This window comes from Parasteatoda tepidariorum, chromosome 8 (genome assembly GCF_043381705.1).
Source record: "Parasteatoda tepidariorum isolate YZ-2023 chromosome 8, CAS_Ptep_4.0, whole genome shotgun sequence".
Lineage (NCBI taxonomy): Eukaryota > Metazoa > Arthropoda > Arachnida > Araneae > Theridiidae > Parasteatoda > Parasteatoda tepidariorum.
The window spans coordinates 6,960,886-6,976,148 of NC_092211.1; the positions used below are offsets into that span (position 1 = coordinate 6,960,886).

The following is a 15,263-nucleotide window of genomic DNA, read 5'->3' on the forward strand; positions in this document are numbered from 1 at the left end:
GTTGTAAAAACACCTTTAACTTAACAATCTCGGGTCATAGAGTTCACCAAAGTGGTAAACTGCATTGCATATTTGTCAAACTATTTTTCGAAGTAAACATTCTGTGGTCTTATTCATTAAATATTCTTCGTTGCCAGTAAAGCAAATATTCATGAATACAGTTAAATAAGTATACTTTACACTAACTTGTATAGTATATAAATGTAAAACAGAATAGATTACCTTATTCGACCCGGGCGTCATGTTACTCTTAACAATGAAATTTTTAAAGTTCTAAATCCAGATTTCTTTTTAATGAATTTTTACTGTTTAAACTTATTTATTAAATGGTTTATTTTAATATCCGGTCTAAATGTTTCGTTTTAAGTGTATTTTACTTATTGCTTAGTTTCTAAGGATGCATGCACACAAATATAAACAAAACAGCCAATACAACTTTCATTAGATTCAGCACATAATTAAACATTGTATATGGTACTCAACACCGCGTAATTTGTTTTCTTAATTTCGGGAAAAAAATTTCAGTTCTGAGAGGAAATTTCTTTTAGGATAAGTATACTTTCAAAACAAAATATAATGAAACATATTGACAGGAATTTCTTGAAAGTATCATCGTTAATATTTTTGTACAAAGTTCAATAAATCCAATTTAATTGTAATCATTAGTTTAAAAAAAAGTCATAAGTGTTTCATTTTTATTTTTAAATTCTGTGCAGGAAAAAATTAACTTATTTTTAGGATGAGTATATGGGTTGTTATATCCCAAATATGGGCAATTTGATTTCGACGGATTTTATTTTTTTACTTATCACTTTCAAAAGTAGAGTTTTTTTTTTCTAGTCTAATAATGTAAGTTAAAATCTGTTTAAGAGAAATTTTAAAAAGTGAAAATAATATTGCTATTTTATAGTGAATTACAGTTAAATTATGAGAAACTAGTTAAGAAATCTAAAAATAAGGAAGAAAATATATGACTATGTATTTTTTCTAATTTGGTACTGTTCATGAAATTGGAATATTTTATTTCTTTCGTATTGCTTGTAAAATATCAGTACAATATCTTGATTTTTAATTTTATTTACGTTCGATATCAAAGAGCTTCCAAAATTGGTGAGAAATGAAGTAAGTACTTTGGAAAACCAATTGTTACAGTAAGTAGATGGCATTGATGTAGGTATTTTAAACTGGTATCAGCAACACTGTTACACTTCTAAATACTTTGATGCTACTAACATTGGATTTTACTAAACACTAACATTAATACTAATAATCTAAACTGCAAAAAGTATTTAGGAGTGTTAATAGTAACATCATTGATCTACAACTATCTTAAATATCTGGTCGCTACTGCGTTTAGAAATTCAGTTGGGCCAAGAATGCAGCAGAACTCTTTTATGCTGTTCTAAATTCTAGAGCATGCTGGACTCTTAAAAATTGATTCTGATTCCTAGAAATTCTGTATTTTTGTAGGTCCCAGAATATGAAACTAGTCAAATTTGTTACCTTGCAAATGAATGTATGCTATGAAATGCTTAGTTTTGTGTATGCAATATAAAATCGTGTATGCAGTCTATGTAAGTAGTGCAAATGCTATGTGTTACAGTAAGTACTTTTTAGGTGCAAATCAAGCAATGCAAAAGAAATACTTATTCTATTGATGTAATTTGTTAAAATAACGCAATGCTTTTATATAAAAATTGATAATCTAGAGTCATATGGCTATAGATTTGAATATAGTTTTGAGAACTTTCAGATTATAAGAAATTTTTATCGGAGTAATTTTTTATAAATGGAATAAAACATGGGATGAAATCGCCCGGGAATTTCATCTTGTGTTTAATTCCAGAAAACAAACTTTTCTCCATAAATTAAGTTCTTACTTTGAAATATAACAAATTTATAAATTTTAGTATGCTATAGTAACTAAGTCTTTCCTATTTACAGTCCAGTTCAGTTTCTAGAAGCTAATTTCAATGATTTTTAAAAAAATTTAAATTCAATATAGTAAATGTGTATCTGAAAAAGTTGAACCAAATTTTAAATTCGGAGATCTGTTTATAAAGTAAAATAAGGAGCAAGTTTTAATATTTTGTTTTAGGAATTTTCAATATGAGAGAGATCTGTAACTTCGCGTTCATTGAAAATATTAAATTTATAACTTAACCAAACTTAAACCTTGCGACCCACTTAAATCTCAGTGTGCAAAAGAATTTTTGAAGCTAATTTTAGTTATTTTCCACTCTAAAATATTTAAGACTATCGAAATAGTTCTATTTTAATTAGAGTAATAGGTAACTATAATATGATAACAATTAGTGACAAAATAATTAAGATTGCAATAATTTCTCCCTTGTTTAAAATAGGCATTTTATCCAGATTTGTTAACATGAAGTTTGTCTAATATTGTAAATTTGTAACAAGTTCCAAAACAAGCTCTCCTTACATACTTCAGTTATCACAAATAAAGTATTTTGTCTACAAATGTATGAAATAATTCAATGGTACACAGTGAAAACTGCTATTTCTTGTTTAAATTTAAAGGAAATCTTAAATAATTAAATGCAATGAATTCCTAACTCTTGTCCCGTTTAATTTTTGTGCTTTCTTTTCACTTAAAATCGATTTGAGTTAAATTACTATCTTTCATATTAATTTTTTTGTAGTGTTTCTTTAAAATAACTTCCTTAACGAGGACAACTTCAGCCGATGGTGAGTTCTCTAATTTGTTTACGCAATACAGTAATCCGTTCAATTTCTATAGTATATTTTTATCCAAATTTTTTATAAAATTACTCTACAATCCTGAGCCCATATCGAAAATATTGAAAGCAAGTTACCAACTTAAATTTAAGAAATACATTTTTACCCTATATAGCAAAAGGTGACAATTCTGTAATAACACATTTGAATGCTCCCGGAATTCTGAGAAAGCGGAAACAATCGGGGTTAGTTCAAATATAATAATAAAATGAAGGTTTTCAGAATTTTAATTTACCATTGATAAGCATGCTCAGTTTTTGATATAAAATTTTAAAAGTGACTCTATATGACCTCAAGTATTTACAAAATTTTAAATATATCCTAAATGTTACTATTCTATCAGGTTCCTAATATGATATTGGCAAATTTAATTTATCGAATAATGCCCTAGAAATGTGACTGGAAAATAATTGCGACCCATAAGCTGTGGGTAATCAATATGGTAATAAAAAGTATTTTAATTTAAGAAACTAAAGCCAAATGTTTTTAATTTGACCGCTCCTGATTGATCCATTTGTATATATTGCTTATGTTTCTAGAATGAAGTAAAATCAAATTCTTAAAATAGAGATAATGTTCGAAGGGAAGATGCTACTCCAGGATGATTATCGTCGAAAATTGGTAATTTAGTTTGGTGTACTTCCTGAAATACGCACTTCAAACACCACGACTTTTTCTCACTCACCCATTTTTTGATGAAATCGAAGCAGACCTGACGCATGCGAATGTTTACCAATAAGAAATACCATTCCAGGCACAGGTAAACTTTTTATAAATAAGAAATGAACTTCGCGTACTATTGGCAATAAATCTCTTCTTAAACATTTATACTATATTAAAAACTTAAATATTCAATTTTTTAAATTAAAAAATCGAACCTTAAAAAGACTTGAATTGAAACGAGTTTAAATAAACATCATTTTTAAAGTAAATTTATCTTGCTTCTTTGATTTTGCATTAAATGGAAAACTAACGATTAAAATTGTATGAATCGTAATTTTGTGGATTTTAAACGAATTTCTTGGCTAACTTTTCTTCATCCTTTAATTTGTTCTCAAATTGATATTAGTATTCTATATTTTATGCTATGTATTGTAAGTGTAACCAAAATTTTTTATGTTCATAACATATAGGTATTAAAATGTCAAAATTAGTGAACATCAGACTGCATTAAAATAAACTTTTTGTTGAGAACATATTCAACACAAAGTATAAAATAGTTTTTTTAATGCCTATTAGATACTGAAACTTGTAACTTTTTAACTCGTTATAATATGAAGGGTGAATATTATCAAAATTTATTTCACTAAAATGCTACTATAAATATATTCAGCACAAAGTAAAAAATTTAAAAAGAAAAAAAATGATTCAAAAACTTCCTAGCTAGACTTACTAGAGTGTTATATGAATATTGAACGTTTTAAAAAATTTGAAAATTAATTCACTAAAAAGCTGTGATGAACTGGCATTCGACGGATGCTTTCTGTGCATTACGGGGACATCGATCTGCAGCAGAGAAGTGTGCAGGTGTGGATCGGAAGTTTCGTAACGACTGGGGGAGTGTGGGGCATGAAGTGGAGGTGGTAGACGGCCGTTCTGCCTTCTCTTCGTGTTTCACAGTCATTCAGCCGTTTCGGAACTTCTCGGTTCATGCGTGCAAGTTACTGCTGTGGAACAATGTCCTCATACTGTGTCGAAAGTTTAACGTTAAATTTCAGTGTAAGCAGCATTTTTCGGTTGTAAAATAAAAAATTTATTAGCTTATTCATTAATACATACTGAGCGATTATTTAGATAAACAAAAATAAAATTAAGGCAATACATATACATGTAACTACTTGCCAGACACAGATTTGGCAGAATTTCTGAGTTTGTGTTCGAATAATACAAAGCTTTAATAAGTAAAAGCAGACTAATAAAATCTATTAAATTTTAATGAAAATTGGAAATAAAAAGTTATGATTTATATAACTGAAATAGAGGAATATTTTATTTATTAGTGTGCGAAAAAAATGCTTTTTATTCCAAAACTTACTCTCACATTTGCTTAAAGGTTGCTAAAATTTGAAATAAGTTTATTTTAGTCGGATATATTCCTTTTGTATAAAATTACATTGTGCTGGATATAGAAAAAAGTTTTTTAAAAAAAAATAAAAAAATTAAAACGTGGATTTTATAATCTAAATATTTTCCTTAAAAACACTTTCTTTGAATGCTTAATTCAGTACTATTATTCATATAATTTAGCTTTCCTTTTGAAATCAAGCTGTCGTAATTGTTTTTATGTAATTTTATACATAGTTGTACTGGAACAAAATTGTTTATATTTCATATTGAAGTTCTTGCGTGGCTCTGATACAAAATCTGTTAACTGCTATTAAGTTAAAACAATTAGAACAAACCACGCTACAAAAAGTTTAAGTTAAAATTTTCTAATAAAAATACGAGAAAATAGAATATTGAAGCTGTGTAAAAGCTTCATACTATGCATTTTACTAAAATTTTTCCAAAAATTGCAGTTGGCAAATTTTTATTGAAAAACGACTAAAAAAGATGCTTTATATTGTATTTTGATGTTACAGCATTAAGTGTGCTTGCATATTTAGTTTAAACTGAAAAATTTCTGTATTTTATGAATTTAAAACTATATTTGAATAAAATTGAAGTTTTTAAAGCGTTAAGTTATTTATCCTGTTTATTGTTGAGAAAGTTATCCTTCTTTAAATATTGTTTTTTTTTGTCGACACAGTGATGCCTAGATGTTACATTATTTCAGAGAGCGAAAGTTAAATTTTACCATTTAATCTTACTGGAATAAAAAATTTAAAATCCAAAAATCACAGTATGTTTTATGAATTTAGCATTGAATAAAATTAATTATTTAAGTGGTGTTGTTTTTGGTTTCTATCTCTAAGAAATTTATCCCTTAAATACTGTTCGAACTTATTGTCTTTTGCTTATATAGTGATTGCTGGATGGACGTTACCGTATTACTTTAATATTTTCAGAGAGCAAACGTTAAATTTTAGCACTTAACCTTACTGAATAAATTTTAGTGCATTTCTCGTAAGTTACATTGATATTTTGACATAAGAGGAGAAATAAAAATGTTATAATTTCCGTAGACCTAGTAGAATAATTAACAGATGCAAGTTATCTGGGATTAAGGTATTTCTACAGTAAAATTTTGAGTTTTATTCAGCCATCCATTGCCTAGACAAGCAATTATTTAAACTTTTTATTTTCTCATAAAAATATTTTTTTTTCTATTTTAAATTCATTTTAAGAAGAAACCTTTTTTAAATTTTAATGAGAAATTTTCGTTGCCGGAAAAATCCATTGTTTCAAGATGGCATGACTAATTAAATCTCAAAAGCATGGCATAAAGGAGTTTAGAGAAAGTTAATTTTAAACAGCAAAGAAACTTCAATGAACAGTTAACTAGATATCATTCTGTTAATCAACTCTAAAAGATTTTTATTCAAAAATAAAATACAAAGATATTTAGTGGGGCAAAATTTTTAGTTGAGTGCATTTTCTTTTAATATTTCTTCATTTGAAAGGAATTCATAGTTAAACTACGTTACATATCTTCCTAAATAATGAAACATAAAATTTCATGTCAGATTATAAACTATTATTGGGAATCGTGCAGGTTTAAATTTGCCTTCGAATAATACAATGTAATGTAGAATATTAGTGTGCAAAAAATTCCTTGTATTCCAAAACTTGCTCTCACATTTGCTAAAATTTGTATAAAAATATAAATTTATTTACATCTTTCGTATAAAATTACATTCTGTTGAATGTAGTAAAAAATTCTATTTTTCAAATTAAAACCTGGATTTTGCAACTTAGATATATTAAGAGCATTTTCTGTGAATGCTTAATTAGTATTGTTCATATAGTTTAAGTTTTCCTTTTTAAGTAGAGTTGTTGTAATTTTTTGTGTAACTTTACAGATGGCTGTACTAGAACAAAGTTGTTAATATTTCATCAGGAAGTAGGCTCTGATACGAAATCTGTCAACTGCTATTAAGTTAAAATAAGGATTAAAACAAAAAAAAAGTTAGAAAATTTTTCTTTAATAATATTAGGAGAGAAAGTTAATATTGAATTTGTGAAAAAGTTTCATACTTAGTTTCTTTTCCAAAATTGCAGTTGGCAAATTTTGCATCCAGTTTTTTATTGTAAGACTAAAAGGATGTCGTATTTTTAAGTTACAGCATTAAGTGACATTGTATATTTAGTTTATACCCAGAAATTTCTGTATTTCTTATGAACTTAGAATTAAATAAAATTGATTATTAAAGCGTGATGTTGTTTTTGGTATTTATCACCAAGAAATTACTTCTTTAACTATTCTGATTTATTGTCTTTTGAGTACAATGTGTATGCTAGACGTTACTGTATTTTAATATTTTCAGAGAGCAAGCGTTAAATTTTAGCACTTAACCTTACTTGAACAAATTTAAGTGCATTTCTCTTAAGCTACATTGATATTTTTATATAAGAGAAGAAATAAATGTTTTTATTTTGTAGATCTAGTCGAATATTTAATTAGGGATAAGTTGTGTAGGGTTAAAATATTTTTACAGTAAAAGTTTCAATGTTATTCAACTATGCATTGCTTAGACATGGGGTTGTTTAAACTTTTTATTTTCTCATAAAGAAGATTCCTATTCCATTATTATCAATTAATTTTTAGCAGGAAACTTTTAAATTGAAACAAATCAAATAAAAAAAAGAAATTACAGCGTTGTCGTACGTCTGGAATCCGGAAAATGCTATTGGGCAAGATTTTAAATTCACACAACTCATTCTGCGTTCTGTATGATTAAGTATTCACTTCTGTGAAAATGTTCGAGCCTTGAATTAAATAGAAATAAACCTATTCTTTGAAAGTTTGCGAGTACAGAATTAAATAAAATGCAATTTTCTGAAAGTTTATTCTACGAGTAGGATCGAATGAGTTTTCTAGTTTTTATGAAATGAAACATATTTGTATATGTAAAACTATATAATCCCGTCTCTGGTGTGCGATAATTTTAGTAGTAATATTCCTCTTAAGACAGTTTTAAGGTATTTTAACCCTCAACGAAAAGCGGTCAAACCCAGAGACTAACGGCAATGTTTTTTTTTTAACAGGGTGCGTAGCCATATCTTTCAACAAAAAATAAGCACTTTAAGCACTCAAAATTTATTTTTAAGCACTATTTGCATTAACAAAATGCAAAATAATTTTCAAAGACTTTACATGATTATGATAAAGTAACTAGAAACTATTTTTCTTGATTATATTAGCCATAGTAAATTGATTAAGAGGTTTTTCGGTTCGATATCAGAAGGTGGAAAATGAAGCCTGAAATTGAGAATATCTTGCAAAATGCAGCAGAGTTGCACACGAGAGCGCAATAATCTCACCGAACCCAGCTCAGTACATATGCACAAACGGACTAGCAAGTATTTATCAAAGAACATCTAAAACGATTTGCGCTTTCATACGCTACGCCGAAATAGATTGTAGTTTAATGAATTGTGAAAACGTTAAATAGAAAAATGTTAAAAGCATGCTTTTGCATAGCGTGTAGCAAAACTCGACATGGTAAAGAAAAAAAATCTCATTTTCGAAAAGAGAAATTTAAGCACTCTTTTAAAATACCAAATGAAAAAAACACCTTCAAGAGCTTTTAAATAACGAAAATCGATAATAAGCACCTTTAAGCACTTTTTAAAATTGCTACGCACCGTATTAAAGCAAATTGAGAAATATAATTATGAAAGTGGATCTCTCTGGATATGAGGAAATATTTTCCTAGATTGATGGAAATGTTGTAAATAGAAACTTTAAATTTCTTTCAAGTGAATGAATTTTGCGAAATCGCGTCCTATAAATTGTGAAAATTTTGTAAGCTATACTTTTCTTGACCACTTAATGTTATCGCTTTAAAGTTTTTAAAGTTAAGTTAGACTGTGAATTTGACTTATTTACTAAGATATAATTCTTCAAACTATTTTGGATAGAATTTAATTACTTTTGTAATATTATTTTTATCTTAAAAGTGTGATTAAAAAATGGCAAAAATACAATTGGATTTTGTGTATGTAGGAAACATGTATAATAAATATAATGCATAAATACATTGTGCATATTCAATATTAATTGACACGATTTATGGCTATTTTATTTTTTACATTATATTAATATTCAGAATGTCTCATAATAATCCCTTAGAATTTATAATATTATCAAAAATGAAGTTAAGAATGTTTAGGGGGCATAGATTTTTAGATGAAGCCGCAAACGAAATATAAGAAATCATAATTAGTTGGACTGAAAAGGCTAAAACCAGTGCTATTTATTAGTGTTAAGCAGTATTTAAGTAAAAACTGAAAGTTTCTACTCCTCTCGGATTCCTCCAACAATAATTGATGCTTTAAACAATGCATTTGTTCGTTTTCTTTGTGCTCTCTACTCTCATTCTACACCTTATATATTTTACAGATTTAACTTCGATAATGAAAAATGTATAGGGTTTAACCCAAACTTTGTCTTAGATACTGATGTTTTCGTTACATAAGGTATCATTACCCTACCGAAGTATATAGGTAATTATAAACAAAGACACAATGGTTTCATTGCAAAAACACGTGAAATTACTTAAAAAGCTATCTTGTTATGTAAATAAAGTATTATTTTACCTAATAATAAAACTTTTTTGTTCCTTTTCTAAGTGCACTTTATAAAGCATTAAATAAGAGAACATATACTGTATGTATAAATGGTCCTGAATCTTCCTTTTAGTATTAACCTAAAACTTTATTATAACCTATCATAATATACTATACAACCATACCAATATTAATAATTATAGAGAAATTAAGGAGTCCTAAATGTCACACTCTATTTCCATTGAAAAAGAGTGGGACATTACTTAAAAAAGCCATTTCGTAACGTAAATAAAGTATTCCTTTACTTGAAAATAAGACTTTTTATTTTGATTTAAGTGCGTTTTAAAGCCCTAAAATGGAGAAATACAAATTTCGCTCCCCTCAAAATTAACCTATCATCACCAGACATTATATTTTAATATACTCCGCATTAAAGGAAGACAAATTAGACAATATGAATAAAAAAATAAAAAAAAGAGAGGGAAAGTACTTAAAAAGCTTCTTTTCTCTCGAGACCTTCAATGAACTTTAATTAATTATTTGCAGGGTTCGTTATTTTTTTTTATTCAAATACACCGAAAGAACTTTGATTTATGATTAAAAAAACTTTATAAACGCTTAATCAAAATTAAATTAATATTAAAACTGTATTATAATAATATTTCAGAAGCCCTAACTTTCTAAAATAATTTTTCATTACAATACATAGCTTTGTATGCGTAGCAATCATTTTGAAACAAATGCATGATTGAAATTTAAAGACTAGATGGAATAAAGAATTTAAAGAATACTTCAGGTGTCTGTTTGGGTTTTTCTGAGGGGTAAATATTTTGTGAAAATTTAGAAATAATTTGTAAAAATTATATTAAAATATGAACGCAAAAATAGGGATTTATCGTTTCTTACGAGACACAAAAATAAATTTTAAGAAAAAGTATTTTGTGAAATTATTCTACTGTTTTTCTTAAAGTTGAATTTGTTTAAACTACCGACAAAAGATAGTAAATTTGGCCTGGACAGACCCCTAAACAAATTTTCAATTAGCAAACCATAATTTTAATTTAAAATTGTGATTTCTTTTTTTTCCCTCTGATTTTTAAAGTGACAAAATAAATGTAACAGATATTGTTTATAAATGCAGTCATTCATCAAAAGTTAAATAAATATATAATCGATATATTTTTATATTAAAACATTCATTCTTAATCCTAGATCAAAATAGATAAGTTAAGCTAAAAAAATTTTTTTAAAAATTTATGTACTCATGTAATTCTCTTTCACAAATTTTTTTTTATAGAAAATCTGATAATGTCGAAGATACTGTAAACATACTATGAGAAAAAAATACCAGTTAGTATCCCTACTGCTTCAAATAGACTTTGAAAGGGAAGAATAACACGATATCAGGAAAAAAATATTTGAATTCATCAGCCTTTTTTTTCTATTTTCGGCATATTAGGGTAATTTCTTTTTAATATAACCTCAAGCTTCAGAAATATACATTTTCAATAAGATATAATGTAGATTTTAATTCCATGCTTTTTCAATTAAAAGGCAGAATTTTAATTAACATTATTTGCATTTTTTTTTAAATACTTTCTACAGCTATATAAGTCTATATTAAGACAACATTAAATGTTTACTTTAATATGTACCTTCAATCTCAAGAATCAAAGGATTTTTAAAAATGTAATTTCAAATGTGTTGGAATTTAACACACACCGAAAGAAAGTAATTTCGTTCACCAAAATTCATTAATGCAGCAATTTATTTAAAAAAAAATTTTAAAACTAAGAAAATGATAAAAATATCAATAGTTTAAAACACTGTTTTTTATTATTATATATATATTATATATTGTTATATATATATATATATATATATATATATGTATAGTGACGAACAAGGNATAGTAAAATAGTTTTAAAAGGATTTAGTTTCAGCAGACGTAGGTGTTATGTATATATATATATATACATGAATACATATATACTCTCTCTCTCTGACTCTCCCTATATATATATATATATATATATTAAAAAAATCGGTTGATTTAAATCAATGATTTTTTTTAAATCCTTTAATTTAAATCACGATTTAACAAACCCTGGTGGCTAGGGGAGTTATTTACATAAACAAACTATATAAAAGCTCTCACTTGTGTCAAAAAAGTTTCAACTAATATGAAATGCTCACTTTTCCAACACCTTCTCTGTACAAAAGAAAAGGGATGTTGAACCTAGAGGCTATGACGAGGGGCCATTTTTGCAGTGTTCTTCCTTTACTCACATAAGTGGCTCTTCCTAAGGAAGGATCAATCATTTGGTCATAATTTGGTTCATCCACTTTCAGTGTCCCATATACAAACACTAAACAATTTTCAGCATTCTGAAATAATGAATAATGAAATCAACTTTCCATAACTTCTCCAGTAAAGTAATACAGGGTGAGTAGTCAAATTTTTCAACAAAAAATAAGCACTTTTCAAGCGCTCAAAGAATATTTTTAAGCACTTTAATAAAATATCATAATTTGGCAGGGTTGGAAAGTTTCTGACAATTGACGGTTTTATCTTGTTTTAACCGTCATGTCAAAAAAAAAAAAAAACCTTTTGGTATTTTTTTTGACAATTGTCAAAATCATGCAAAACGAATGGCGTTTTCATACGCTACGGACTGACGATACGCCGAAATAGATTGGGGTTGAGTGAAATGTGAAAACGTTGAATAGAATAATGTGAACAGTGTTTTTGCATAATTAAGAGCGAAAATCAACATGCAAAAGAAAAAATTTCCTTTTGAAAGAGGGAATATCAAGCACTTTTTTAAAAACATCCAATGAAAAAAGCACCTTTGAGGGCTTTTGAAAAACGAAAATCTAAAATAAGCAACTTTAAACACTTTTTAAAAACGCTACGCACCCTGTAAGACATCAATATATGTTGTTTGTCTAATAATGTTTTTTTTGGGTATGATTTAGAAAAAGAAGTTCGGTTTAAATAAAATTAAATTGTTTTTTTAAGACCATTTCTTTAGGTGGGTGAGGTTCCGCAGCGATCGCAAAGACACGGTTCCCAGTAGAACACCGAAGACAAGCATCACTGGCTCAGGTCAGTGAGCCGGTGGGTGACCATTTTGATCAACCTACGTAGGGGCGCGGAATCGGTCCTCGTTAAACCGTTCCACCGTAAAGTGCTCGACTTCGCGTGCAGGTTGTCGGGCTACCAAAGCAGAGGAGTCATCCCCTCTGCAGAGGATTAACACTAAACATACCAACACTTAATCTATTTCTACCATAGCCGGTCAAATGAACGGACTTTATGCTTCTTGATTGAATGTATGAGATATGGATGTTAGAAAGGAAATAAACTGAAAAAACTTTATTATAATTAAAAAAAATTGTATATTGCCCATTTTTATGTATTACAAACACTAAGAATTTTTAACTCATTGCTCAACGCATTTTTTACATGTACAGGGTGTTTACATTGTACATTTTCAGCAAACATATTTCTTCTAATTATTATTACTTCTATAATTACAAGAATATATAATTCTCATAATTATAAGAATTATAATTAATATTATTTCTTCTAAGAACTTGTGCTGTCTTGATTGTTTCGACATTTTTCTGGGTAATGAAGTAAAAGCCATCAAAATAAAATATAAGCTACTGACCAAAAAATTTTTGTCACTTTTTCTGACACAAAAATGTCAACCTAAAATTACTTTCTTAAAATATGAATTTACAGTTATTTTGATTGAACGCAACAGTCTTTGCAGAAATGTGCAACTCTTGACGAATGTTAACTCGATTTCTGATCCGATAACCTCTTATAAAGCAGTTCTCCTGGTCAAATGACTACAACAAGTATTATTCCAAACAAATAAAATAGAAAAATATTAATACAATATTAACTGTGTATAATTGTTAGAAAAAGCCATGAAGTCAAATGTGCTAAAACGATAAGATGTTAAAGCCCATTTTCGATGCAAAAGTTCTTAAACGGTCATTTGACCAGTTATGGTATGTCTTCGGATCATCCTCTGGGATTTTTCCCAGACCGTCGCCAATAGCCAATTGTGTAAAATACCTACCTACCTCTTCTAATGGCATGTGTGGGGTGCAATTTAGGAAAATCAAGCACTCTCTTGGCGATAAGCTTCTACCTGGCCGAGAAATAGATCGAAATATAATATGTCAAGTAATGTCGCGATTAAATTTGAGATATTGCCGTCAGGAACAGATTTACAACTAGAAAATAATGCGTTTCGAATATAATCGTGATTTAAATCATTTGATTTTTTAACGACTGATTTAAATCAGCTATGATTTTTCTAAAAAAAAACATTAACTTATGCAAACATAATTTTCATAACATTTAATATGAACATACTTAGTAAAAAAATTATTAATTTAAGTTTAAAATATTTTCATATAATATAGTTAATAAATACATTCTTAAAAGTGTCATTATTTAAAAAGTCTGATTTCATGTTTTTTAAGGGAGCTATTTACTACTAAATAACAAAAGGCATACACATTGAAATTACAATATTAATCCCTTCACAATTTCATGAAAAATGTATTGATTTCAATCAATAGTGATTAAAAAAATTCAATAATTTAAGTAACTTTTCATCAAAAATTTAAACATCAATAATTTAAGGGGTCACAGTGCCCAAAAAGTGACAAAAATACCAATTTTTTTTTATTGCTTATAATAAAACTTCAAACTATTTCAAATGCACTGAAAAAAAATCATGTCTCTATCTGCATTTTTGAAAAAGTTATGAATGATTTTAGATTGTCCTAATACAGAATCTTGCTCTGCGGACAAACTTTAAAGGGCTTTTTCTCATAAATGATAATTTTGCGTTTTGATCTTGATTAAATCCCTAAGGAATTTTTTCTATCTAAGATAAAGCTTTGAAGTAAACTTTTTTATCTTAAGTATAATACACTTATTTAAACTGTGCATGGAATAAGCATTTTATAAGGTACAGTAAGACCTCGATTATCCGAGCTAAATATTGTAAGCACTAAGAAAAAAAAATTTTGAAAATAAGTTAAAATAAAAAAGCCTTAGGTATTTAAAAATTTTGAATTTTTTCAACTTTTTTTAAAATTTTAAAAAATTTAAACAGTTTAATTGTTTTTTGAAGATAAATGATCGATTATAAGTTAAATAAGCATGTAAAGGATCCTCAAAATGAATGATTATACCTTTATTTAAAAAAATTGTTGCAAGAGTACTGTAACCCCTTAAAAAAATATTGATTGAAAAAAATATAATTTACTCTTCATTAGGTTGACACATTGTCTTCAGTAAGTTGAGCTTGTACAAGTAACATTAATAATTAAAGTCAATTCCTACTTAGGTCAGCAAATAATTATATTTTAGTTAACTCTTTTTATTAAATAATTAAAAAAAATTCTCCCACTATAAAACTAAAATGATTGCATTAAATTTAATGAATGAATTAATATTTGAAAAAACTTAATTAACATTAAGTTTTTATCCACTACAAGTTTAAAAAAAAGTGTATTTGAACATGAATGGATGAATAAAAAGTATTTTGATGAACGATTGAAAATTTGAACAAGATAATAGGGTATGTGGGAATTGAAAAATACAACTATAATTTTTTTTTTTAACTCAGTGATTAGTATGTAATAATGTAGTCATAATTCACTGCATTTTAGTAAGAAATAACACTATTTAAGTTATATTCTTCTTAAACAATATTAAGGTTTATTAAAATCTTTCATCAGATGCTTTAGATGGTAAATTTTAAAAAAAAGAATCCGATTTAAATCATATATATATA

The 15,263-nt window shown here is 27.2% G+C and overlaps 1 protein-coding gene across 3 annotated transcripts in view; it reads right to left on the reverse strand.

Moving 5' to 3' along the window:
* Nucleotides 1-15,263, reverse strand: part of LOC107450835 (gamma-glutamylaminecyclotransferase) — a 46,249-nt gene that overhangs the window by 18,573 nt on the left and 12,413 nt on the right. For all 3 annotated transcript variants that reach the window (XM_071184119.1, XM_071184118.1, XM_071184117.1), the window contains exon 2: nucleotides 11,629-11,820. In XM_071184119.1, coding sequence (XP_071040220.1) covers nucleotides 11,629-11,820 — 192 coding nt within the window. The remainder of the gene's footprint in view (nucleotides 1-11,628; nucleotides 11,821-15,263) is intronic.